This window comes from Anser anser (assembly GCF_964211835.1).
Source record: "Anser anser genome assembly, chromosome: 1".
Classification (NCBI taxonomy): Eukaryota; Metazoa; Chordata; class Aves; order Anseriformes; family Anatidae; genus Anser; species Anser anser.
This window is the reverse complement of record NC_139720.1, coordinates 1288001-1310425: the sequence shown is the minus strand read 5'-3', so window position 1 is coordinate 1310425 and position 22425 is coordinate 1288001. Positions and strand designations below refer to the sequence as shown.

The 22425-nt window shown below is 54.7% G+C and overlaps 1 protein-coding gene across 2 annotated transcripts in view; it reads right to left on the bottom strand.

Moving 5' to 3' along the window:
* AHCYL2 (adenosylhomocysteinase like 2) overlaps positions 1 to 22425 on the bottom strand; it is a 77651-nt gene that overhangs the window by 18388 nt on the left and 36838 nt on the right. The window contains exons 1-6 of one of the 2 annotated variants that reach the window (XM_083840731.1): positions 12116 to 12745; positions 9758 to 9866; positions 3282 to 3425; positions 2505 to 2605; positions 1601 to 1703; positions 555 to 649 (exon numbers count right to left, since the gene is read on the bottom strand). In XM_083840731.1, the coding sequence (XP_083696857.1) occupies positions 555 to 649; positions 1601 to 1703; positions 2505 to 2605; positions 3282 to 3425; positions 9758 to 9866; positions 12116 to 12169 (606 nt within the window). In that variant the 5' untranslated portion in view covers positions 12170 to 12745. Of the gene's footprint in view, positions 1 to 554; positions 650 to 1600; positions 1704 to 2504; positions 2606 to 3281; positions 3426 to 9757; positions 9867 to 12115; positions 12746 to 22425 lie in introns of those variants that run through there. The other variant, XM_083840730.1, reaches the window with a different exon arrangement.

The window sequence follows — 22425 nt, the reverse complement described above, 5'->3', positions numbered from 1 at the left end:
CCTAGCTCAAGGTTCTCTGTTCTCCCCAGAAACAAGGGCAGGATGAACCAGCGGCGCAGGGATGTTTGTGTCCGTGCAGTAAGAGCAAAGCGCAGAAATCACACAAATTCTAGCTTTGGTTTTAAAACAAAAACCTAGATAAGAAAAGCCCCTCAACCAACGCTGTGAATTTAAACAGACACAGTAAAATGGATGCAATGCCTCTCCAGAACATCCTTACCTGCAGTCAGTTTTTACTGGCTGGATTAAATCGGTTTGGTTTTTAGCAAACTACCCTGAAACCAAACTAAACTCCCTACAACAAACGTATTCATGCTTATTTAGAAAACAGCTCAATAAAACTTCACTGGGCAGCAACACCCACGCCTGCAGATGCAGCAGCAGGTCTGATTGCACAGACCGGTTAATTGTAAAGCACTTTGGGGCTAATTGCTGCCTTAGCACCGAGCACTCAGGTCTAAATTCAAGAGGCAACGCAGACCAGCACTGAGCCCCGTTGAGAGCCCTCCTCCCGCCCTCCAGATCAGAGCCACCTCTTTGCAGTCCGCTCTCACCATGTTGGGCTGCCATCCTTCGACGTTGACGCAGCGATCGATGCACCACCAGAAGTCGTCTTCGGATTCTCCCTTCCAGGCGAAGACAGGGAACCCTGCCACAGCGAGGGAGACGGGTGCTACCTCCTCAGCCTTAGCAGACCCCAGGGAGCCAGGAGCCAGCTTTACCCTTCCCAAAGGCTTAGGAAGTTACTCAGCCTTGTTCTGGCCCACGAGTAATTTTGGTTCGAGCAAGACCCGGTAAGAGGCAAGCTGCTGTTTGGCTTCTCCCGGGTCTCCTGGCTCCCACAGCCCTTCCCAGGTGGAACAGGATTTGAGTTGAGGCATCTCCCAGGGGAGCAGCAACATCGGCTGCTTCTGCTTTGTGAATTGTTTCCCCAGGAAGTCCTCTCTCAGCCCTTTTAGCCAAAGTTGTGACTCAAATGTACGAATTCCCTGTCTTTATAGAGCTGAAGTCAAGCGTAGTTTCTCTTAGCAAAGTAACTTTTAGGCTCACGTAGCTCTGATGGCTGACAACGTGCACCATCATCGTCATTATCATCTGTACCACCTACTTTTATACTCTGGAGAAACTGGCTGAAATATTTGGACCAGTGGGAGGGATTGACCTTGTCTTGCTTAGTTCCCTTCACTGCTTAAATAGGGGAAAAAAGCAAATCTCTGTGACTAAAGCCATTTCTTCTCCAGATTGTTTCAGTTTGAGGTTTGATATATCCCTCCTTTGCTCAGATCTTCAAGTTTCCCACTCCATCAGACTAATTCAAGCTGGCAGTTTGCACTGGTAACCCTAGAAAACAGAAAACCGCAGCACTTCTGGTGAACCATTACGGGCTGATGTGTGCAGCTTACCAGGAATCGCACTCACCGTGCACTCACAGATGGAGAGAAACACACTGGGGAGATTTCACTCTCCCCTGGTGTTATTCCAAAGGGAAAATAAGTCAAAGGAGGAAAAAACTACAAGAGAATGTAAATGAACTAAACCTGGTGGGACAGTAAGAAACCTTTTCAAAACTAGAATGAACGAAGCGGGTGAAGCTCCCTACCGCTCTCGGCGAGGGCAGCAGCCACTTCGTTGAGAGTAGAGTAAATGTTGCATGCAGCCCATCGGCACTGGGCACCCAGCGCACCCAGGGTCTCCATCAGGACCTGGAATAAAATTTAAAAAAATCAAACACTGCAAACCATAACGTGGCCTTGCCCAAAGCCAAAGCGTCAACTGTTTCTACTCCGGCAGCACACACACCTGATTTTGCTTGGGAAAATTTCGGGAGGGTACCTGCAGCTGTTTTAAGCAGCATTGCAGTAGCTGGAGAGTTATACAGAAAACGAATTTTGCAATTCTTTGTTCTACGATTAAAAATGAATGAAGTAAATTAGAACTTCAACGTGTGTTATTAGGTTTCACTCAGCAAAGTCCCAAATCCAGGCAGGAGAAAGCGCTCCTGTCCCATTTGGAGGGGAAACCACAGGTTTTGAATTACAAAACTGTACTAATTACTAACTGCCATTTTGTCCTGCATACATGATGAAGATAACTTGATTTTCTTAGTGATCATTACTGGCAGCAGTGCCTTATCGATTCACACATTGCACCACCTTCAAGCACAGGCTCTGTTTATCCAAAAACAGTCACAAAATTGACCATTCTCACTTGGTGTAAGGCGCTGCTCTGCTGGCTCAGGGACCACATCTCCGTATTACCCTCCTGGGGTCTGTTTTAGAGGACAAGCAGTGAAGAATTCCTGCCTATAACCCTGCTGGCAGAGGGCTGTCTTTGCCCAGAACTAGGCAGAGTGAGGATCGGGCTGCAGGGCACGAGCAGTCTCTAGCCTCTCCGCTGGAACGGGCAGTCACAGCACGTAGCAGCCCCCTGCTAGAGCATTTAAATAGTCCCACACTGAAACGTCAGTGGTGAAAAAAGCCCAGAGCTTATCGAGGGGATCTTACGGCTGTCTGTGCTGTGATGTGCGTGCAGCCCACGATCTTGGCCCCAGCCAGCGGCTTCTCTCCCTGAGCTCTCTTCCTCAAAGCCATCAGCGCAGGCATTTCTGAAAGGCAAAACGACAAGAAGTCCATCAACGCAAAGCACAGATGGACGAGCACGTAAAAAACTGCCAGCAGTGCTTCTCGCCCAGATATCCAGGGCCCTTACGAAGCTGTACGGCTGCGACAGCTTCAAAAAGAGCAAAAGACTTGAACGGAGCCACCAAAGAAGTCACGACACAGCTGGAAAGAATCCGAGACCCTGTGAGGTTTTTTTTCCAGCTATTTAGGATACAGGATAGTTATATTTTCCAAAGTTCAACCTGCAAATGCCAAGTGAGGCCAGAGGAATACCAGCTTCAGACAGAGGAGGACTTGGGACCCGCGGCCCCTCCGGCCATCTGAGTGCTGTACCGCCTCTGAGACAGGCTTTTGGAGACAACCACGCTAAACCAAAGTCACCCACTGGATAATTTATACGATGGATTTCATCTTTTTCACTGTTTTTAACAAAATACACTGGACTGTACAGTAGTCCTCCAATAACCGGCTGGTAGGAGTGCCATGGTTGTGCCGTGTAACTCCACAAAGTCCCATAAAAGTTCCCTCTCTCAAACAGGAATGGTGTCAGGACATAACCGAGACACTAAGCCTTGCGAGACAAGGGTTTGGGGGAAGGAAGGGCTGCACGAGACAGCCCAAGAGAGCCAGGAGCCTGCGGAACGCGCCCGCCCCGTTTACCTTGTTCAGCAATTTCGATCTCTCGGCGCCCGAACTCCGCCTGCTTGATGTTTTTCACGCAGAAATCGCTGCTGCCTTTGGAGTTCTTCTGCTGCTTGTCTCGGGGGGAGGTCTCATCGTCGGAGCTGTCTGTGTAGGAGGCAGCTGGAGGAAGACAAAGAGGTCAGAGGCTGAAGAAGATGCTCCCTAAAGCCAAGCGCCTGCAGCGGAGGGGCACAGGGGACCTGCTGCACGCATCCATGGATGCGCTTCTCCACGAGCATGTCCTGGCTCCCACCAGCCTCTCCTGGGATCCTCCCCTTCTTCTTACGGTGCCCATTTCCCCCCACTCAGCCTTTACCTACAGTGACTTCCTTGGGCTCATTTACCTCTGCTTCAACACCGCACCAAGGTAATTACTCAAGCACCGCCTGAGTCCTCCACGTGCTCGTCTCTGTGGGCTTTGCCAGCTCCTCTGTGGCCTCTCTTCCCCAAATGTTATCCCTTCCCGCTCTAAGACAGCCAACATCCGTGCCTATGAATATTTTAAGTACTGCCAAACCACTAAGAGGTGCAATTTCAGGTGCCAGACCCTACTGCGTTTTAAACAGCGGCACAGCAAAGGCTGCTCCCTAATTATTAGTCGCTCACGGTGGTATTCCCCGTCCCTGGAATCAGTTTTTGCAGAAAAAGAAACTGTGAAACTCGCAGGACAATCCTTACTAAGCACACCCAAAACCACACCAAGTGGCCACACGGAGGGCCACGCGGGCTCCTTGAATCCGGTGAAAAGGAGGCAAAGGGGCAGGGGGTCCAGCTGCAGCCTTAGTCTGCCTGGAGGAAGCTCCAGGAACGGCAGAAACAGGAGGACAGCATGCCATGGGCTGAGGCTGCGGTGATCTCCAGCCTCCCTGGGCTCCAGGAGCTGGCTGGACACAGCCGTGGCTCATCCGACCCCGTGCGAGCACACGGGGGGCGAGATGACCGCTGGAGGTCATTCCAGCCAACCTCTCTGTAATACAGACAGCTCGTTCCAGCCCTGGGATTTTCCCCTTGTTTTCTATGAGGAATAACAAGCACCTGGAGATGTTCCTCATCTTGCCTTTCTGCATCTTTAAAGCCTCCTTCCTTGTTCCTTGAACTTCCAGCTGGTTCGTTCGTGGCAGACGCACGGAGATTTACCAAAGAACCTTTCATGGAGCTAAAACCCCACTTCCCACTTATTTCATTACTAAGATCACACGTAGAGTCCATTTCCTACTCTAGCCTTGAAGAATTAGCTGCTACTTGTGCTTCGAGCTTATCAGAGCCAGCCGAAGGGACTATTTGTGCCGTGTCGCCCTCGGAATATCCCCCCGTGGAAGAGCAGACCTCTTGCACCTTCTAGGAGTGGCATCAGCAGCCGGAGCAACACGTGAGGACTGGAGATGGACCCGAAGCATCCCTCCTCTTCCATCCCGGAGCCAAAGCACCTGGAACGCGGGGCCCTCGGTCCTGCTGAGCTCCCCACCACCACCTCTTCTTCTTCCTCCTCTTCCTCTTCATGGCAGGGGCTGCACCTTGGGACCCAACTCAAGAGCCTCGCCCACACACACGAGCTCATCCCGTTCCTCAGGAACATGCCCTGAAGTTTTACCCGAGGTCTTTAACTGCCTTCCAGCTCAGGGGGCGTTGTGGCACCATTCTGCACGCGGCCAAACGAACAGGACCTGGCCCCAGCACGCTCTGCGCGTCCCCAGGGGACTGTCCTCGAGTCTCGTGCAAGAACCTGCAGGGGAGCTCGTGCCACTGGTGTACCAAACTCCATCCAAAGAGTTTCTTTTCTTCAGGATCGTTTCGTTTAGCTCCTTTTGGAATTGAAACTCGTTGGAGCAGATACACAATCCCCGTGTGCCAGACCAGCCTGCCAACGCGTCCAACACACTTTCTGACCACTTTTAAAAAAGAGCTCCCAAATTATCACAGACTGCTAGCAAACCATGTGCATTTCCAACTTTCTGTCCCGATTCCATGCCAGAGGAACAGGGTGGCACCAAGGTGAGCGCTTCTTGCCTCATGCCACAAGGAGGGCGCCGTGGCTGAGCCCATGGTCCTGCCACTGCCCACCAGCAGCCACGGCTTTACGGAGGCACCCAGACCTCTGGAGATATCTACATATGATATAAACCACATGAAGGTGTGCGCTGCCAGCTTCTGCTGGCTTTGCTGGCATCTGCACGGCAGAAGATCCAAAGCAAGGCTTGGAGCTCGTCCACCAGCCCGGCCATCGGTTCGTCGTGCCGGCAGCACCCGGAAAGCTGGCCGTGTTTGGTCCTGGAGGGCAGGAAAAACTCCAAGGACCGCCAGGCACGAGCTTAGCGCTGCCGCTGTCGGCGTGCCAGGCTCCCCGAGCCCTGCCCGGGTCTGATCCACTTACCGGGAAGAATTACACATTGCTGAAATTTCTCTGCCTACCCGCAGCGGGGAGCGAACGGCGAGCCCGCCCGGGGATGGCCACACGCTCCTCAGGCTGCGTGCGCACCCCACGGCAGCTCCCGAAGGGCTGGGAGCCGGGATTGATAACAAAAAAATGCGTTATGTAATACCCGGCTCTTACATCGACGGCTCCGGCAGGATTAATTAGTTAAAGGAGGATTACCTCCTTGAAGGCAGCTAATCTGCGCGGGGGGGTGCTTTAAAACCAGAGATCTTCGTTCTGGGGCTGAAAGCAAGTTTTGTAAAAGCAAGTTTTGTAAAAGCAGGTTTTGTAAAAGCAGGTTTTGTAAAAGCAGGTTTTGTAAAGAAAAAGCTCGCCTAGATGGGAGCCGGATTCTCAGATGCAGATGGGTCTTTACTGCTAAATACGTGTGATACAAGAGCGTGATGCAGCACTGCGGTAATTAGAGCAATAGTGTTAGTGCAGTGTGAGAGCACACGGATACAGACCACTAAATATTGCCCTGGCTCTCCTGCCAAATGCACAAGTACAGGAAGGAAAGGATTCCTAGTACCTGAAATCCAGAAACACCCAAGTAACTGGTAGGATGGTCAATCTCTCAAATTTCATCCCAAATTACCCAAAAGTTAATTAACAGAAGCTTCATAACTGGGGTTGGCACTCCACAGAGCCACGCACCGTTTTAATATAAATTGTATTATTTCAAAGAGGACGCCGTGAGCATCTTGGGTGCTGTTATCCAGGGAAAAAACACCGGGGGGAAAAGGAGGCACCTCAGCCTGTGTCCTAAACCCAGCAAAGACCGGGTCTGAGCCTAAATTCAGCGACGTCAGCCTTGTTAGTGCTTTAGCTGAGGATCTGCTGGCATTGATAGTTGACATCTCCATCGCTGAAGACAAGGAAGGACGAAGGGCTCGCTGCCCCTCCAGCCTGCGCTTCTGTTACAGCCAAATTGAGAGGCAAACCTTGTTTTTCTGCACAGCCTTTCTAAAGTTATGAAACAGCACGAGGGGGAAATCAATTGCCTTTAATTAAAGGCATTACCGCCCTAATCTCATTTGGGTGCCCGCGTACCATGCAGGCGGTGCGTAACGCGCAGAGCTGCGTGCTTCGGCGTTCCAGGCACCGCGCTGCTGTTACCTGGCTGATCCCAAAATCTTCGTCCCAGCAGACGTAAATTATCTGACTTTTGCAGAAAGGGGAAGAAGTTACGGGAACGTACGGGATTTGTCACTGCACCGGTGCCAACACCACCGCGACTCCAAAGCCCTGCTCGTGAGCTCCCTGGCTTGCAATAGGTGCCGAGCAGCACGTCCTCGGGCACAATGAGAACAGGCGAGCAGAAAATACGCTCATGTCGTGTTACTGAGCAGCAGCAGTGAAGAGGTTTTCACCCCTTAATGAATTATTTCATGCACGGCCCGGCCAGGGCTCATCGGGCGTGCTGGCTGACAGCACATCGGCACGCGCAGCACTTCCACCCGCTCCCCAACGGCATGGACAACAATTAACTTCCCCGGTGGGAGAGATTGCATGCTCTAAATGAAGTGCTACGGATCACAGGCGACCAGCAGCTCATGGCAGGGGTAACAAGGGCCTTCCACTTCCAACCCGAAGAGTCAGGCCAACACAACTCATCGGCGTTCCCGTGCTTCGCGCCCTGCAGCAGCCTCGTGATGCCGTTTTCTTCCCGCGTGGCCAACACAGCAGGCACAGCCGCTTCAAACGCTCAGCCCTCCAAACCTCCGGCCCTCATCCGCTCTCTCTGCTCCCCACACTCCTTGTTTCCAGCCCTTTCCCATCCCTGGAGCACCTGGCGAGCCGTTTAGATGGTGTTACTGCCCAGCACGCAGAGCAGCACCGCCGAGACCCCAGCCGAGAGACCAACGGGATTTTCCTGTCCATCCTGCAGCTGTGTTGGGAACAGAAGTCTTCCATCTCAGCCACCAGCCTAGCGGCTTTCATTAGGAGGAAAACATAATGCTCTCACCTATTAACTAATTGCTGGTGGTGATGCTTTAGCTGGAAATGCTCAGTGCAAGGGGTGGAGGAGAATTCCCCCAAGGTGCTCCACGTTCTTTCAGCTGCGGATCGGGTGCAAGCGTGAAACATTAGCCAGGTTAATTAGCCTATTAGTCTTTACAAATGACTCACATCGAGTATACCCTGCTGATTAGACATCAAATGGGGTTGTAAAACCCGTACAAACATTATACCGATCGCAGACCCGTGTTAGGGAAGTCTAATCATTAACGCCAGCGCCAAGCAGCGGGGCAGGCGAAATTCCCCGGGGGCTCCTCGGGGTGCGCGAGGCAGCACGTAGAGGACGCGACCCAAGAGCTGGGAAAAGAGGCAAAAAGGAGCGTTCTGGTGTGTCTGGGGTCAGATCAGGGCCTCCAGGAGCTGCATCTCCTGGAGCTGAGCGTGTGGCTCTGCCGGGGCAGAGGAGCAGGCAGGGGGCTTCGCGCCCTTACAGCAGGAGGGAGGGAGGCTCACGCCTGCTCTGGTTCAACCTCGTGCCTTTGGCTCTGCCCTCCTGTGCCCAAAGTCTGCCTGCAGCGGCCAGCCAGGAGGCTCTCTGCCCGGACAGACACGGAGAGAATGAAAATGAGGGATTGTGCTGGAGCCTCCCCACGAACCCTCCTCATTCCCCACGGCACAGAGCCAGAGCTCTGCAAGGGCTGAGAGCTCCTGCCACCACGCCGGCAGGATGGTGACGCACGTCACCAGAAAAGCCTGAAAACTGCAGGGGGACCAGGAGAGCACCACCTCCTTCCGACGGCTTCAACATGCTTATATCTTCGTTCTTTGCAGACCTGTGCTGGAAGCTGGTTGCTTCGGCATCTGCTGCGGTACGAGCCAGGGGCTGGGAGCAGGAGGGGATCGGACGCAGTACAGCTCCCTGGGGGATGGGGACTTGGATCCCAATCCCTTCTGTAGTGGTCCTGATCCCTTCTGTAGTGGTCCTGCTCCCTTCTGTAGTGGTCCTGATCCCTTCTGTAGTGGTCCTGCTCCCTTCTGTAGTGGTCCTGATCCCTTCTGTAGTGGTCCTAACCCCTTCTGTAGCGGTCCTGATCCCTTCTGTAGCGGTCCTGATCCCTTCTGTAGTGGTCCTGATCCCTTCTGTAGTGGTCCTAACCCCTTCTGTAGCGGTCCCGATCCCTTCTGTAATGGTCCTAACCCCTTCTGTAGTGGTCCTAACCCCTTCTGTAGCGGTCCTAACCCCTTCTGTAGCGGTCCCGATCCCTTCTGTAGTGGTCCTGACCCCTTCTGTAGCAGTTTCAGGAGCTGCCCCATTGCAGGCAGCAGGCAGCATTCCCCGTAAAGCACCAAAGATCCCGGTGGGCCTGTCCTGAGAGCATCCCCAGTGAGCTCTCCTCGCTCCCGGACTCGGGGGGTGAAGGTAGCACTGAAGCTTCTCAGCACCCTGAGGCCACGGTGAATTATTTGCTGGAAAAAAACGAGGCTGGAGCCTGCTCGTGAAGTGCAGGGCAGCCTCACCTTGCCTGCTCAGTCTCCAAGTCAAGCTTTAGCTGGCCTGCCCCCAGCGCTGCCGTCTGTCCTTTAAGGATAAAACACCAATTTCCACCAGATTTGTTTTCAGGGCCTTGTTGTGCTGTCTTTTTTTACATCAGCTCTAAATATTAAATGTTTCATGAACGGGGCACTCAACGAAGTTGGTCTGGTTTTTGGGGGGCTTTAACTCTTGCTGGGTTTTAAGAAGTCTCCATAGGCTGCTCTGGTAGTTAACTTTCAGCAAAACGTGCCCAAAGAAAACAAACAACTTGAGCACCTCTGAAGGAGAAAGCACAACTCTGCTGTGCCATGTTGAAAGGAACACGCAGGGGGAACAGAGCCGTGCGTTTCTGCGCAGTGAGACAAATGTCAGTCCAGACAAAGCGAGCTTCCAACTCAATTTTCTTAATTTTTAACTTTGGAAAAAAGAGCAGTGACCCTCTTCCCGTGCTTCCCCTCCAGCAGCACCGACTACAAGGGGGAGCTGGGGGTCCTGGGGCTGCTGCCTGCACCTCCTGTGACGCTGGTGGGACGCGGCACCCACCTGAGCTGTAGCTGTCGGTCGACGACTGCGAGATGGAGCGGGACAGCGAGCGGCGGCCGATCTTCGTCGGGCGCTTGTTGAATTCCTGCTTTTGGTCGGCAAACTGGATCTGTGAAAAGAAAGGGCCAGGTAAATCGGAGGGAAAAAGCCAAGGGGCCGAGACAGGAGGACGATGCGGAGCACCCGGAGCCTCGAGCAGCCGCTGGCGCCTTCTCGGCTACAGCCGACCCCTGACTGTGGGTATCTGGGGGCAGAGGGCACGCTGCCTCGGCTGTGTTTAACCTCAGCGACACCTGAATCACCTCCTTTAGCCTTTCCACATCCACATCGGAAGGTTTCCATCCCCGTTATGCACAGACCCAGTACCAAAATGCTCGCTGGGGCCATCCAGCACCTGCAGGACTGGCACCGACCCTGCTCACCACCTCTCTTGTAGCGACCGGTACGGGTTTGCTGTGCAAAATACAGGGGAGAAAAACAAAAACACCCCGAGGAATGAACCCCCCAGCTGCACTCCGCAGCAAGAAGCATTTAGGAGTGGATATCTGGAGAATTACACTTTTGTAAGCCAACCATGCTCCCCGCAGGCTGTGCGAAATCGCAGCGGAATTGGAAACGTGACTTCCACCTGCAAAACTCCTCGGCCTTTGCTCGGGGCAAAAAATGAGCCAGTCTGGTGTGACGGGATTAAATATTTACATCTCCAAAATGCTGAAAGCTATTAATCGGGTCCTTTCACCAACCCCCGGGGTATTTCGAGAAGTTGGTTTTGGTTAAAGAATCCATCAGGCCTTAAGGAATGCAATCCCCTTCTGGGAACCCAAAGTCAAGCCCCGAGGTTTAAGCAGTGGCACTCTGCCCATGCAATGGGCTGTCACAGCCCTGGTGACTCGCTTTTTGGGCCAGGAAATGAGGAAAAAGGGTGCTGGGGGTCTCTGATGGCTACGTCAGCCCGGGAATCCAGGTCCAGCCAAAATCCACGTCCAAACTCATGCCGCAACCAAGGGCAGCACTGAGGATTAGTGCCGCCGATCCCTGAGGACAGGGCACACACATGCTGGTTTTCATCTTCCTTTTCTACCAAGTTGTTGGCCTGAAATAACTTGTTTTTTCTTTCCTTTGAAACAAATCCCTTGACAGCCGAACCGCCTCATCAAAGCATCGAATCATCGGCGTGGAACGGTGCTCCCGGCAAAGTGGGATACGCTTGAAACCTAACGGGGTGAAAAATTCGTATCATAGACCTCGGGAGTTCTGTTAATATTTTCCTTTCCCGCATCATCTGTTCAAGGACATTCGATGCAACTGTTTCGAGCAACGCAGTAAGGCCGACAATTGCATTCAGGCCTCCCGAAGCACTTGCATGTGCACGGCCAGCAGGCAAAACCCCAAATCAGCCGTGCACCGAGCTGGGCACAACCTCGGGCCTCGCATTACCCCTGCAAGAGTTCGAAGCCTGAAAGTGGGCTCTGCTGCTGGCTCCCGGGGGCATCTCCAGGGCCTGCTGCTCGCTGCCCCAGCACCTCACCAATGTTTTTTAACGTTTGTGTGCTGGGATTCGAGCCAGGACAGCCGTCGCGCCCAGCACTGGGCGGGCACGTGTGAGCACCACCAAGTGCTGGCAGCAATGTGCCCGTAAGACGGTTTCCACATCATGGCTTCTTTTTTGGGCTGCAATTTCAGGCACGCGCTCTGTCCAGCCAGAAGGACGGCAGGGAACGATGGACCCCAAACCTTGCTTAAATCTCTTCCGAAGGGCACGGTGCAACCAGCGCCGCGCCGTGCTGCCGCGCGTCCTTCCCGAGCATCGGGGACCGGGACTCGCAGAGCGGCTCGGTTTCGGGTGGGACCTTCCCAGCCCCTAAAGACCTGCCCCCGATGGTAACAGCGGCCACACACAGGTTAACGCTCAGAGGAGAGATTACGGAGCCTTGGAAAGCTGCAGCTTGGGTTCAGGCGGCGGACCCGCTCAGCGCTTGCACAAACACAGCGGCTTTCCACCCACCGCCAATTCAAGCCGAGACACCCGGAGTCCCAAGCCAGGAGGGAGAACGGCTTCTGCGGCTGCCCCACGTCCACGTGTGGGACATCTCGCTTCCACCCGGGCTTCCCTGGCCCCAAGTAGCATCCCTGGCACGCCACGCGCGGCTCCGCGCTCCTCCTGCCCCTGGAGCAAGCAGGGCAGCTCCCCGGAGCCGAGGCTCTCCTCCAGCCAGGAAGGTGCACGGCCAGCTCCAGAAAGAGGTGATTTGGGGGAACAGCAAGGGGAGAAAGAAACGAGGCGGGGGTACGGAGAGAGAAAGAAGCGGACTTTTTAAACCGAGAGACAGCCTTACGGTACCTAGAGCCTGCCCTCACCTGGGCTTTAATCCCCGGGTCCCCATTGACATTGTACTTCTTCTTGTTCAGCATGGCGCAGCCACCGCCTGCTCCGCTTTCAGCTCCGCGGGGAGGCAGAGGGAGGGAGGGAGGTGGCTTTCGGGCGTCCCTTGGGGAACCCCGAGACCTCTGGGGGCACTGCTTCCCCTTGGGGGAACCCCAAGACCTATGGGGCTCTGCTCCCCGCGTCCCGCCGCGCGAGCCCTGCTGCTGCCCTACGCACACGGGCGAGCACTTTTATCGGGGTCTGCCTGGTGCGTGCATAACAATAGCCCGTTTATGTAACCGGGCCATTGCCACTTGCTATAATTAACTTGCTAATTAGGCTCCTTTTAACTCGGGTTCTCCCCCCACCTCTCTTTTCCCCGATGTCAGACGATTACGGTAGCAGAACCTCATTAGAACAAAATTAACTAATGGGTAACTAAACCAACGATGGCAAAGGGGGGGTGGAATTACGGCAGCAGCCTGCCCAACGTCGCCCTTGAGGGGTCGAGCAATGGCTTTGCTTCGTGGCTGGAGCCGCTGCCCAAATGTTTTGCCCCTGACAATGCTCCCAAAACGATTTCTATCGAGAACCTCAAGGGCTGCGCCAAAGACGGGGCATCGCCCATCGACCTCGGCGCTGGGCCCAACCGTATGCCTGTAACATTTTCTGCTCTTTTTGAATGTTAAATGAAACCTTGAAATACTTTAACATCTACAACAGCCCTCGCAGTTTGTGCAATGTGTGGGGTTTTGCACTGCAAGAGGAGTATCCTTGTAAATTCTCCTCACTTCTTAATTTTGCGAGCGCAGCGTTTTTGCAGCGCTGGCGTCTTAAATTTATTCTCATCCATGGATTTTTTTTTTTTTTAAAGGAACAAGGGGAGAAAGCAGCAGGGGCTACTGGCCCTGTAACTCACGTGGGCTCTACGGCATTGCTGACAGCCCGCAGATCCACCTGCCACAACCCTGGGAAACAAAGAGCAAGTGACGGAGCTCATTAAAATCCATATGTGTACGAAACAAGACACCGAGTTCGTCATCTTCAAGAGTTGCTGCTGCTTGCTTATGCCTGTGACAAACTACCCGGCCAGTCCTTTTCCAAAGGAAAAACTCATCTACCCATGCCTGCATATGACAGAAGGAATTTACTCATTTTTCTAGAAACAGATGAGGCTGGAAATTGCAAGGGAATAATTCTGCACCTCCGAGCAGACCAGCGGGGTCCAGGGCACCGGTTGTGCCAGCCCTCCTCCGGCCAAAGGAGCAGCCACGGTGCTCCAGCTCTCGACCTGCTGAGCTGGTACCTTCATCCCTGCGTTTGCTTCCCCAGGAAACTGGAGATGGGCACGCAGACAGTGGCGCTGGCACCCAAAAGGCATCTGGAAATGAGCTGTGACCCTCAGCTTTCGAGTTCTGGGCAGCTACTGTTCTCCTAACCCACCTCCTCACCGTGCTCGGGTTTCTTGATAGTGTCCAAGGGGCTGCCCAAACCCATGCAGTGCATTGCTCCACGCACCTGAAATGTTATTTCCGTACTGTTTCAAGGTGCTTGGGCAACAACGGGGTAGCTGGTGCTTTATGGCACCAACAGGCAGTCCGAGATGGAGGAGACCTCCCGCCCCGGCAGGAGACACGCAGCGCGCTCGCTCTTCTCGCTTCGTACCGCTGGCTGCTCCAACGGGGGCCGATTTCCCTTCTTTTGACCCCGTGTCCCTGCAGGGATGAGAAACTCGTGCTACAATCACCCCCAGATGCTTTTGTGGGCTCCCCTGACTGCTGTGGGTACGCACTTGTCCGGTGTTGATGTTAAATCCCAGAAGGATAATGAGGTTTTTAATACCTGGCTAACAGCAAGAGGTGTGCTGTAGTAAGCGTGGGACCTTGGTGAGAGCGCTGAGACGAGAGCGTAACAGACTGCTTGAGATAACGACCTTAATGAGGATGAGCATTTGGCAGCTTAGGCTAATCGTTATTTAAGATGCAGTTGTTCACTTCCACGTCGTCCTGAGAAACCACACAAAACACAAATCAGTCGAGACTGAAAACCTGCTACAGGACTTAATTGCGTCCTGTGCTCTACAGTGCAGCAGCTTCGAACCAGCTACAAAAGCATCCATCCACACCGGCACCGAACCCAACAGCATCGAGATTCCTGAGTCCTAAAGGAGAAAACCACAGAAAGTTACAGGGGGGTCAGATCCGTGGCGAGGGCTCGGCGCTTGGTTCCAGAGCGGGCTCCGCATTTCCCAAGGTGTGGAGGGCACCAAAACCCCCAGCTGAAGCGATGAACCAAGCACGATGCATGGTTCTTCACCGCCAACCTTGCACTAAATCCATCTCCTTGTTGTCGGCATCCGTGTGCCGTGGGGGCACGCCGAAGGAATCGCAGACCGCGATGACCGAGCATGTGGGAGCGGCAAGCGGTGATCCTCCAGGAGGCTGCGAAAGGCAGCAGGCTCAGGACAGCTCCACGGGGGGTACAGGGGAACCATGAGTCCACATCAAATCCCCATGCAGTTGTAGATAAAGGCGCTGAGAATACACCGAGAACACAAACCTTTTATTAGGGTGACCTCAGTATTTTTAGAAGAGCCAAGAGGCACGGTTCAAAACCAGCAAGATGCGAGCAGAAACCCCGGGCACTACAACAAACACTGACACCGCATGCCACGCTTCTGGAGCACCACGGCCCAAAACGCCCCGCGCAGACCCTCGGGGGACACTCGAGGCTGCAGACCCGCAGCCTTTGCCTCCCAGGCACTGCCTGCTTTTTGGAGCGATGCCACCACACGTCTAGCAGCTTTGGGAATTCTTTCCATCAGAAAGAGGGGAAAAAAAAGCCTGTTTCTGCATTTGCTAGCATCTGTTCCACCCCCCTTAGCCGCCAAGGTGAAGCTGAGCAGCACGCACGGCCCCGAGGTATCGGAGGAGCTCCGTCAGCAGCAGAACCAAATCAGGTTCACCAATCTTTACCGAATCAGGTTAAAAAAAAAAGCGAAGTAGCCCAAAAGATGGTAGCAGCCATGCTGGTCTTGCGCCCGATGAAATCCGGTGTCCCCAGGAACATGCTGCAAAGCTTCTCCCACTCCTCCTGCCCGCTGGCCCCAAACTGCTCTAATAATTCTCTCTCAATATAACACACGTAGGGGACGGGGTGGTGCGTGGGGACCGTCCCCTGTCCCTTGGCTGCTCCAATTAGGCAGCTCACGGTGGAGAAGGGCCCCGAGCCAGCAGGGGAAGGTGCCTCAGATACCCCAATAATCCCCAGCTTTAACGAGTCTCCTGCTGGCTGCACACCGCCAGAGCTGTCCAAGCAGCACCCAGCTCCTCCCGGGAAAGGCACACTCCATCCTGGAGCTCAGCGATGAAGATAAGGAGCTCCTTAACTCACCATCCACGCCGGCACCTGGAAAGCAGAGGCGCGGGTGCTGCCGTCCCACTTCTTCTCCATCAGCTTGAGTTCTCCCAGCCGCTCGCGGGGGCTTTGGCAGCCGAACCTTCTCCCAGCAGAGCCCTTCCCTTCCGCCCAGCCCCGCCAGCAAGCCCGAAGCTCACTCGGGGCCTCATTTCTGCTCCGGGATTGCCCAGACCCAGCTCATTTCTGCAGCCGCGATCCCGCGATGAGTTCGAGCTCAGAGCCTGCCTGCGGCCCCGGCCCCACAACACCAGATAGTGGGATCGATAGAAAATCAATCCATGCTGGGGAGGCACGGCTCTGTTCAGGCTACAGGTCTGGGACGAGCAGGAGGGATGCACCACGGCACGGCTTCCAGCAGAACACCCTGCCGACACCTCTAACAGCGGGTGGCTCCCGGCATCAAACATATATACAGTCACGAACGGGCCGCGCGATCCCCCGGCTGCACGCAGCCAGATAAATATTTCTGAGCGACTCGCGCTCAGCCCAGTCCCAGGAAAAGCAGGGACGGAGCCTCTGGCTCGGCTGCAGCTCCCTCTGCTGAGCGCCTCGGCCCTTGCTCGGCAGAAGGCGCAGAGCTCAAGCTCCTGCTTCAAGGAGCTGGAAGCCCTCTGCTTCATGCAAGTAAGGGTTCGACAGCTGGGAATGAAGGAAGCCTTTCTGACCCGTTTCCTGAGCCTGTTTCGGGATGCTACCAGCACGTTTCCACCAACAGAGCAACCAGGGCGAAGTGAAGCCGGGGCTGGCTGGAGATGGCCGGGACCCTGGTGGAAAGCCCCCTTCCCCACCTGGAAGGTCTGGCAGCTCATCCAACCACACCAGCACCTCCTGTTTTACCGAAATCCAGTGCAAACATGCTTTACAAACTCCACTTTCCGTGCAAAGCTCGTTATTTGGGGCAGCTTTTTTGCAGAAACCTCCCTTCACCGACCCCTTCCTTCTGCAAGGAATTTGGTCGTTGGCGGCCTCTCCACGGGTCCGTGCGTCCCACCGGGCTGCTGGCAAACCTGGCTGGGCAGAGCAGCCCCCAGGGTCACCCCTCGAGCAGAATCGGGAACACCCCCAAGTGCTGGGAAGTTTGGAGTTCGCTGCTTCTGGTTGAGGAAGGGTCGCTGGGGGGTCCGGGAGGGGAGGAGGGGTGCAACGCCAGCACCAAGTAAGAGGAGAGCCAACACCCGCACGGCCGCGCGCAGCCCAAGCCGGGTGGATGTGCTTTGTCTGAATCACCTCCGTTAACAGAAACTGGGTAAAGTTTGTTAGTTTTTGGCAATATTTGCACGCTGCTGGCAAGCTTACCCTTCCCGACTGAATGAAGCTTCTGTTCAGCGCTGCCTCCGAGCCTCGGGCCACTCAATTCTCCCCTCCAAGCAACACAAAGATTAACTTTAGCCAGAAAAAAGCTCTTTATCCAGGCATGCCCACGGGCAGTAACGCAGCCAGGCTGGGTCGCCCCCCCTCCTGCAGCAGGACAGACGGACGTCCAGCCGTCCCACGCCGGGTGGATGTCTCAGAGGGTCCCGCCAGAGCCGCGCACCAGATGCGCCGGTCGTCATTTGAAAGGCAGAGCTCGTTCTCTGCGCACAGAGTTTGGCTCAGAAAGGACAAACGGCACAAAAGCTTGCCGAAAAACACTCCACCTGCAAAGCAGGCTGCAAAAATATACACGGCCTGGCTGCTGCAGACCCACGGGAGCTGAAGCTGAGCCCTCCTGAGCCATGATTTCCCCAAATCCCAGGCAGACAACTCTGCAGCAGCCAAGTCTCCGTCTGCGACACCGTCGGCATAGGCACGGGACCGATCCTGCAAAGCGTGGTGACGTGCCGGGTTGTTTCTCAGGAGCATCTTTCAGCCTTCGAAACACTTAAATGAGGCACACCAACACTTGGCTGTCCCTTTTGACAAAATCAGAAGAATGCAGTTGGTAAAGGAATTTTTGAAGACCCCTGCCCCAGCCGAGGCTGCCCCCAGCCCCATCCAGCCCGGCCTCGGGCCCCCCAGGGATGGGGCCCCCCCAGCTCCTTGGGGCAGCCTTCACCAAGCCCCCGAGAGCCTAACGCCAGCCCACGGGCTGCACAAGCCCCACGCAGACACGAGGGGGAGCAAGAGCCTGCGGAACAAAGACAACATTTGGACCTTCACCGCTGAGTAAAGTGATGAATTTTACGATAAAATGTTCGCGCCGAGCGAACATTTGGTGTTCTCCACTCCTGGTGACCAAGAGACGTCTTCCCAAGAGGCAAGGAAACAGCAGATCCTCCCACATCAACATCAACAAGCCAACGTCAGCACAAACGCGTGGTCTTCACGGCAGCTCCGTCATCTTCTGCAGAACTTTCCAGTTCTCCCCACTCTCATTTTACCGTGACCGTCACCGCGGGGAGGCACCGGGCCTAGCACAGCCATCCCTTCGCTGCTCTCCAATCGTCCTTGCAGCGAGCCAGGGGCGCTCCCAGCCCAAAACCACGACGGGCAGGAAGCACAGAATTGTAGGGGTTGGAAGGGACCTCCAGAGATCATCGGGTCCAACCCTCTGCCAAAGCAGGTTCCCTAGAGCAGGTTGCCCAGGTAGGCATCCAGACGGACCTCGAATATCTCCAGAGAAGGAGACCCCACAACCTCCCTGGGCAGCCTGTCCCAGCGCTCCGTCACCCTCGCCGTGAAGAAGTTCTTTCGCGTGTTGGTGCGGAGCTTCCTGGGCTCCATTTTGTGGCCACTGCCCCTTGTCCTGTCCCCACGACACAAGATGAAGACGCCCAGCTTGGTGACCGCGGGCAGGTCACTGACGGAAGCAGAAAGAGTCCCAGAGAGACGGGATATGGAAAACAGGGGGAAAAGTGAGAAAACCTGGATATGGGGGGGCTGTTTCCTTTAGGCTCTTCTGTGACACCCGTACCTGGACTTGCAGAACCGCCTGGCTGAGGCTGGTGCCCAGCCCCACGCCCAGGTGGGTTTGGGGACCCCTCAGGAGGAGACCCCCCAGCCTCTGGTCCCGGTGCCAGGGCTCCGGCCCCCACCCAGCCCAAAAGCGCTGCTGGGGGCCAGGGGGAGCCTCCTGGCTGCAGGCTGCGCCCGGGGCCTCTGCTCCTGCCCTGGGCAGCGCCGCGCAGAGCCTGGCCCCGTTGTCCTTCCACCCTACGTCTGCTCATGCCATTGCTCGTGTTTGCTCCCCGCCCTGCCCAGCTGCTACAGCTACCTACTGGGAAGCCAGGCCCCAGTTCATTGCTCATTTCTTCCACCTTTGGTGGTGTTTCACCCCTTGCCTTCCAGACAGCCCAGTTCTTGAGTACTTGTAAGCCTGTTGACTACCTGAACCATCAACTTCACTTGGTTAAAGTGTTTGCAGAAACTAAAGGCTGGGGTTTTGCAGCAAGAATAACTTTCGAAGGCACGTGCAGCTCCTGGTGTCATGGTGGGAATGGAATGGTTGAGTTGGAAGGGACCCGAAAGATCATCAAGTCCAACGGCCCGACCACTTCGGGGCTAACCAAAAGCTAAATCATATTAATGAGGGCATTACCCAAATCCTCTCCAACACTGCCAGCCATGGGGCATCAATCACCTCGCTAGGAAGCCTGTGCCGGTCCCTGACCATCCTCACGGTAAAGACATTTTCCTAATGTCCCGTATGAATGCTACCGTTATAACAGTGCAGATAACTGCATAAACTTAAACATAACAGCTTAGGTATCATGTTTCTATCTAAAAAAGCTGTTAGCTTGCACGAAGGCTTCAAGTGACACTATTTCACAGCCTAAAAGTTTGTCATTAAACCTGTTCACGTCGCTCCCTTCCCACAAAGCACAGCCAGTAATGCTTTGAATACAGACCTGATACAATCAGGCTGCTTACAAGATCCCGCTGCTGGATTTTATCCTCAGAGGAAATCTCTTATAAAAATCGGTTTTCCCACGAGGCTTCAAGCACCCCGGGACGCGAAGGCTTCTGCTGGAAGCCCCGACCTGGCTCCAGCAGGCTGCGGGTGCAGCAGGAGGCAGCCACAGGAATTCCTGCCATTCTTGACTTACAGGATCACCCCTGCTAGAAATAGCTCCCAAAGATCACCTCTCGGGCACTGCGAGTAGCAGAGGAGCTGGCGGAACTGAAACGTCTTCCAAGCACTCCCTGAACTGTGAAATACCAGCGTTGGGTAAACCAGCAGGATCCTCCAGCAGGAAGAGGCGTCCTCTTAACACCCTTGCCTGCACTGGCCTTGTGTTTTCTCCGCGTCTTGAAGCTCTCAAGGATTTCAAACTTCTCGGCATTTAACACAACCTTGGCACTCTGAGCATCAGAGAGCGGCCATCACCCATCGCCATGCAAAACCGCACGTCCGAGGAGAGAAGGCGATCTGGCACACGCAGCGAGCCGTGCCCTGCTCCCACTGCAACGTGCGGAGGCTTCTCGGCTGAACAAAAAGAAAGGGAGAAGGCTGTGTGAACGTGGGATGGATCCTGCCCCCAGGAATTACAAGGAAGGAGTCCACTGGAATTTGAATTAGGAACGGCTGAACCTGGGGAGCGCAGCTCTTCCATGGGATCCTCGATGGAGCGCCAGCTTCTGAACTTTAAATTTCTTTAAAACCGAAGCAAAGCTCCAAGAAAGCTTCTGAGATCCAATGCATGAAGGTGCAGAAGCTGTCCTGTGCTTTCGGGTCCCGTTTTTTGGCCACGTCTCCCATCTGGACAAGATGAACCGAGCTGGGCCAGGTGCAGCCCGCGGATGAGAGAAGGAAAGAGCGATGCTCGGCTTTGAGTGCGCAACAGCCGAGGCAACGGCTGAACATTACGAGTCATATTTCTACCGGAAGACTCCTGGTGTTGCTTACAGCACAAAAACATGATGGGAGACTCCCAGGAGAGCAGCGGTCTTGAGAGAAGACAAAACCATTACCATGTTCCCGAGCTGGCAGCAATTCTAGGGCCAGCTGCCGCTGAGCCTCCTGCAGCCGGTGGCTCCGCACGAGGCTCCTCGCCTGCCTTCAGCTTCCAGCCACGGCACTGCTCCCAGCCGGCTCTGTCCGTACAAGAAGGACCAAAACGTGCCATTTCCCTGGTGAGAAAGGCTGAAAAGCCAAGCAGAGCTCTGGCTCCCAGAAAAGATTAACTTTTATTCAATTTCTTACATCTATTTTTCCTCCAGAGAGGAACGGACGTGTTTGGAGGATCATCAGCAGGCATGAGATGCGGGGACCTCCCGGTACTGCAAAAAATCTGGAAGTTGCTAAAGGAGAAGTGAAGATGACGTTGTTAGCATGGAAAATACCAGGGAGCAAGAAGCCGCAGAAGCTCGATGGAAGCAAAATTCACAGCTCTCCTGGAGAGAGATGTGTCTGCAGAAAAAATCCTAAAAACGCAGAGCCTGCCTTTGCCGTGGGGCCGCCCAAGAGAGAGTGGCTGGGGCCACTTGGAGCCCCAGAATATCTGGTCGGGTGTTCTGACATCCAGACTGCAGATTCCACATCAACACTGGCCAAAAGGCTCAGCAGGACACATTTTGGTTCGAAGCACATTTGGGGAAGAGGCGAGAGGAGGGCACGAAAGGCTGCGCCGCCTCCCCACAGCCTCGCCGCTATTTGGTGCCAGAGCAGGTCACAGCCAACGCGTGATCAGACAGAAGAGAATTGCCAGGTGGAAAATAAAGTAATAATCCTACTAAACCCACTCACTTGCAAGTCTAAACCAGCGTTCTGCGCACACCACCCCAGGCAGAGTGACCAGTTCTTCGAGATCATGCCAAAAACTCTGCTCTCATTCAGTACCTCGGTGCCCATCTCCTTTCCTTCTCCACCTCTCAGCTTTCAGAGTCTGATGGCCTCCCGTCTAATTGGAGCTTGCTAGATTGCCAACCTGCCACAAAAACCTGCCAAAAGAGGGTTTTTTAAAGCCAAACAAAAGCTTGGTGGAGCCATGGCACGGCCAACTGATCCATCCTTTGCAACGAGCCGTGCATTTCTAGAGGTTCACCTGAAGTCCTTCCTTGTGGGATGCCCAAGCCAACGCGACCCGGTGCGAGCGGTCAATAGGAACAGGGAGCCAAGAACCGACAGCACCCCTGGGGGCACGGCGAGGGCCAGATGTGCTCAGAAACCCCTCGTGGAAAGAGGTGTGGGGACAACGCACGGGATCCTCCTGCTACGCAGGGCTCGTTAGCATGTCCTCCAGCAGGAGAGTTTGATAGCTGGTGTCACAGAGGCCCGTCCGCCAGGTGACTGGAACTGGGGACGAGCAGATTGCAGCTCGCCCACGTCTCCTTGCCGCATCTCCTCGCTGCTCCGGCTCTTCCACCTCTCTGCAGTCTGCGTTTCAGTCCGGCAGAGCCACGGCGTTGTGTCACTTGGACAAGAATCAGAGATGAGAACTTGGGAGAGAGACGGAGACTTTCTTCAGGCTGCAGGGTGTGGCGGGGAAGGGAAGGGTGAAATAGAAAATAAATACAAAAGGACTCCGGGGCCCTCTAACCAAATCGCTGCCTTACCCGGCTGCCCCATCGCTAACAAGAAGAGGGTGAACCAGTGATTACGTTCAAAAACGTGAGCTCTACATCTTGGGGGGGGGGAAAAAAGAGCACAGATAACAAGCTCAGGGAGAGCATCGCAAAATCTGAACCTCTACCGTCCTCCTGCGGAAAGACCCCAACCCAATAAGAAAACACGATCCAACACAGGACCCAGAACTTGGGCACTGGAGATGTGAAAGCTCCCCTGGTCGCATGCTGCCAGCTCTCGGGTTCACAAGCACTATTTATTCCTGCCTCTGTGTGGCTCTGGTGGCTCGACACCGAAGCCCATCTCAGCAGCACGTGGGTAATGCATACAGAAGCGTTCCCGGTGGCGGTGAGATGAGGGCAAGGTCCCAGAGCGATCCCACCTCCCCTGAGACCCGCA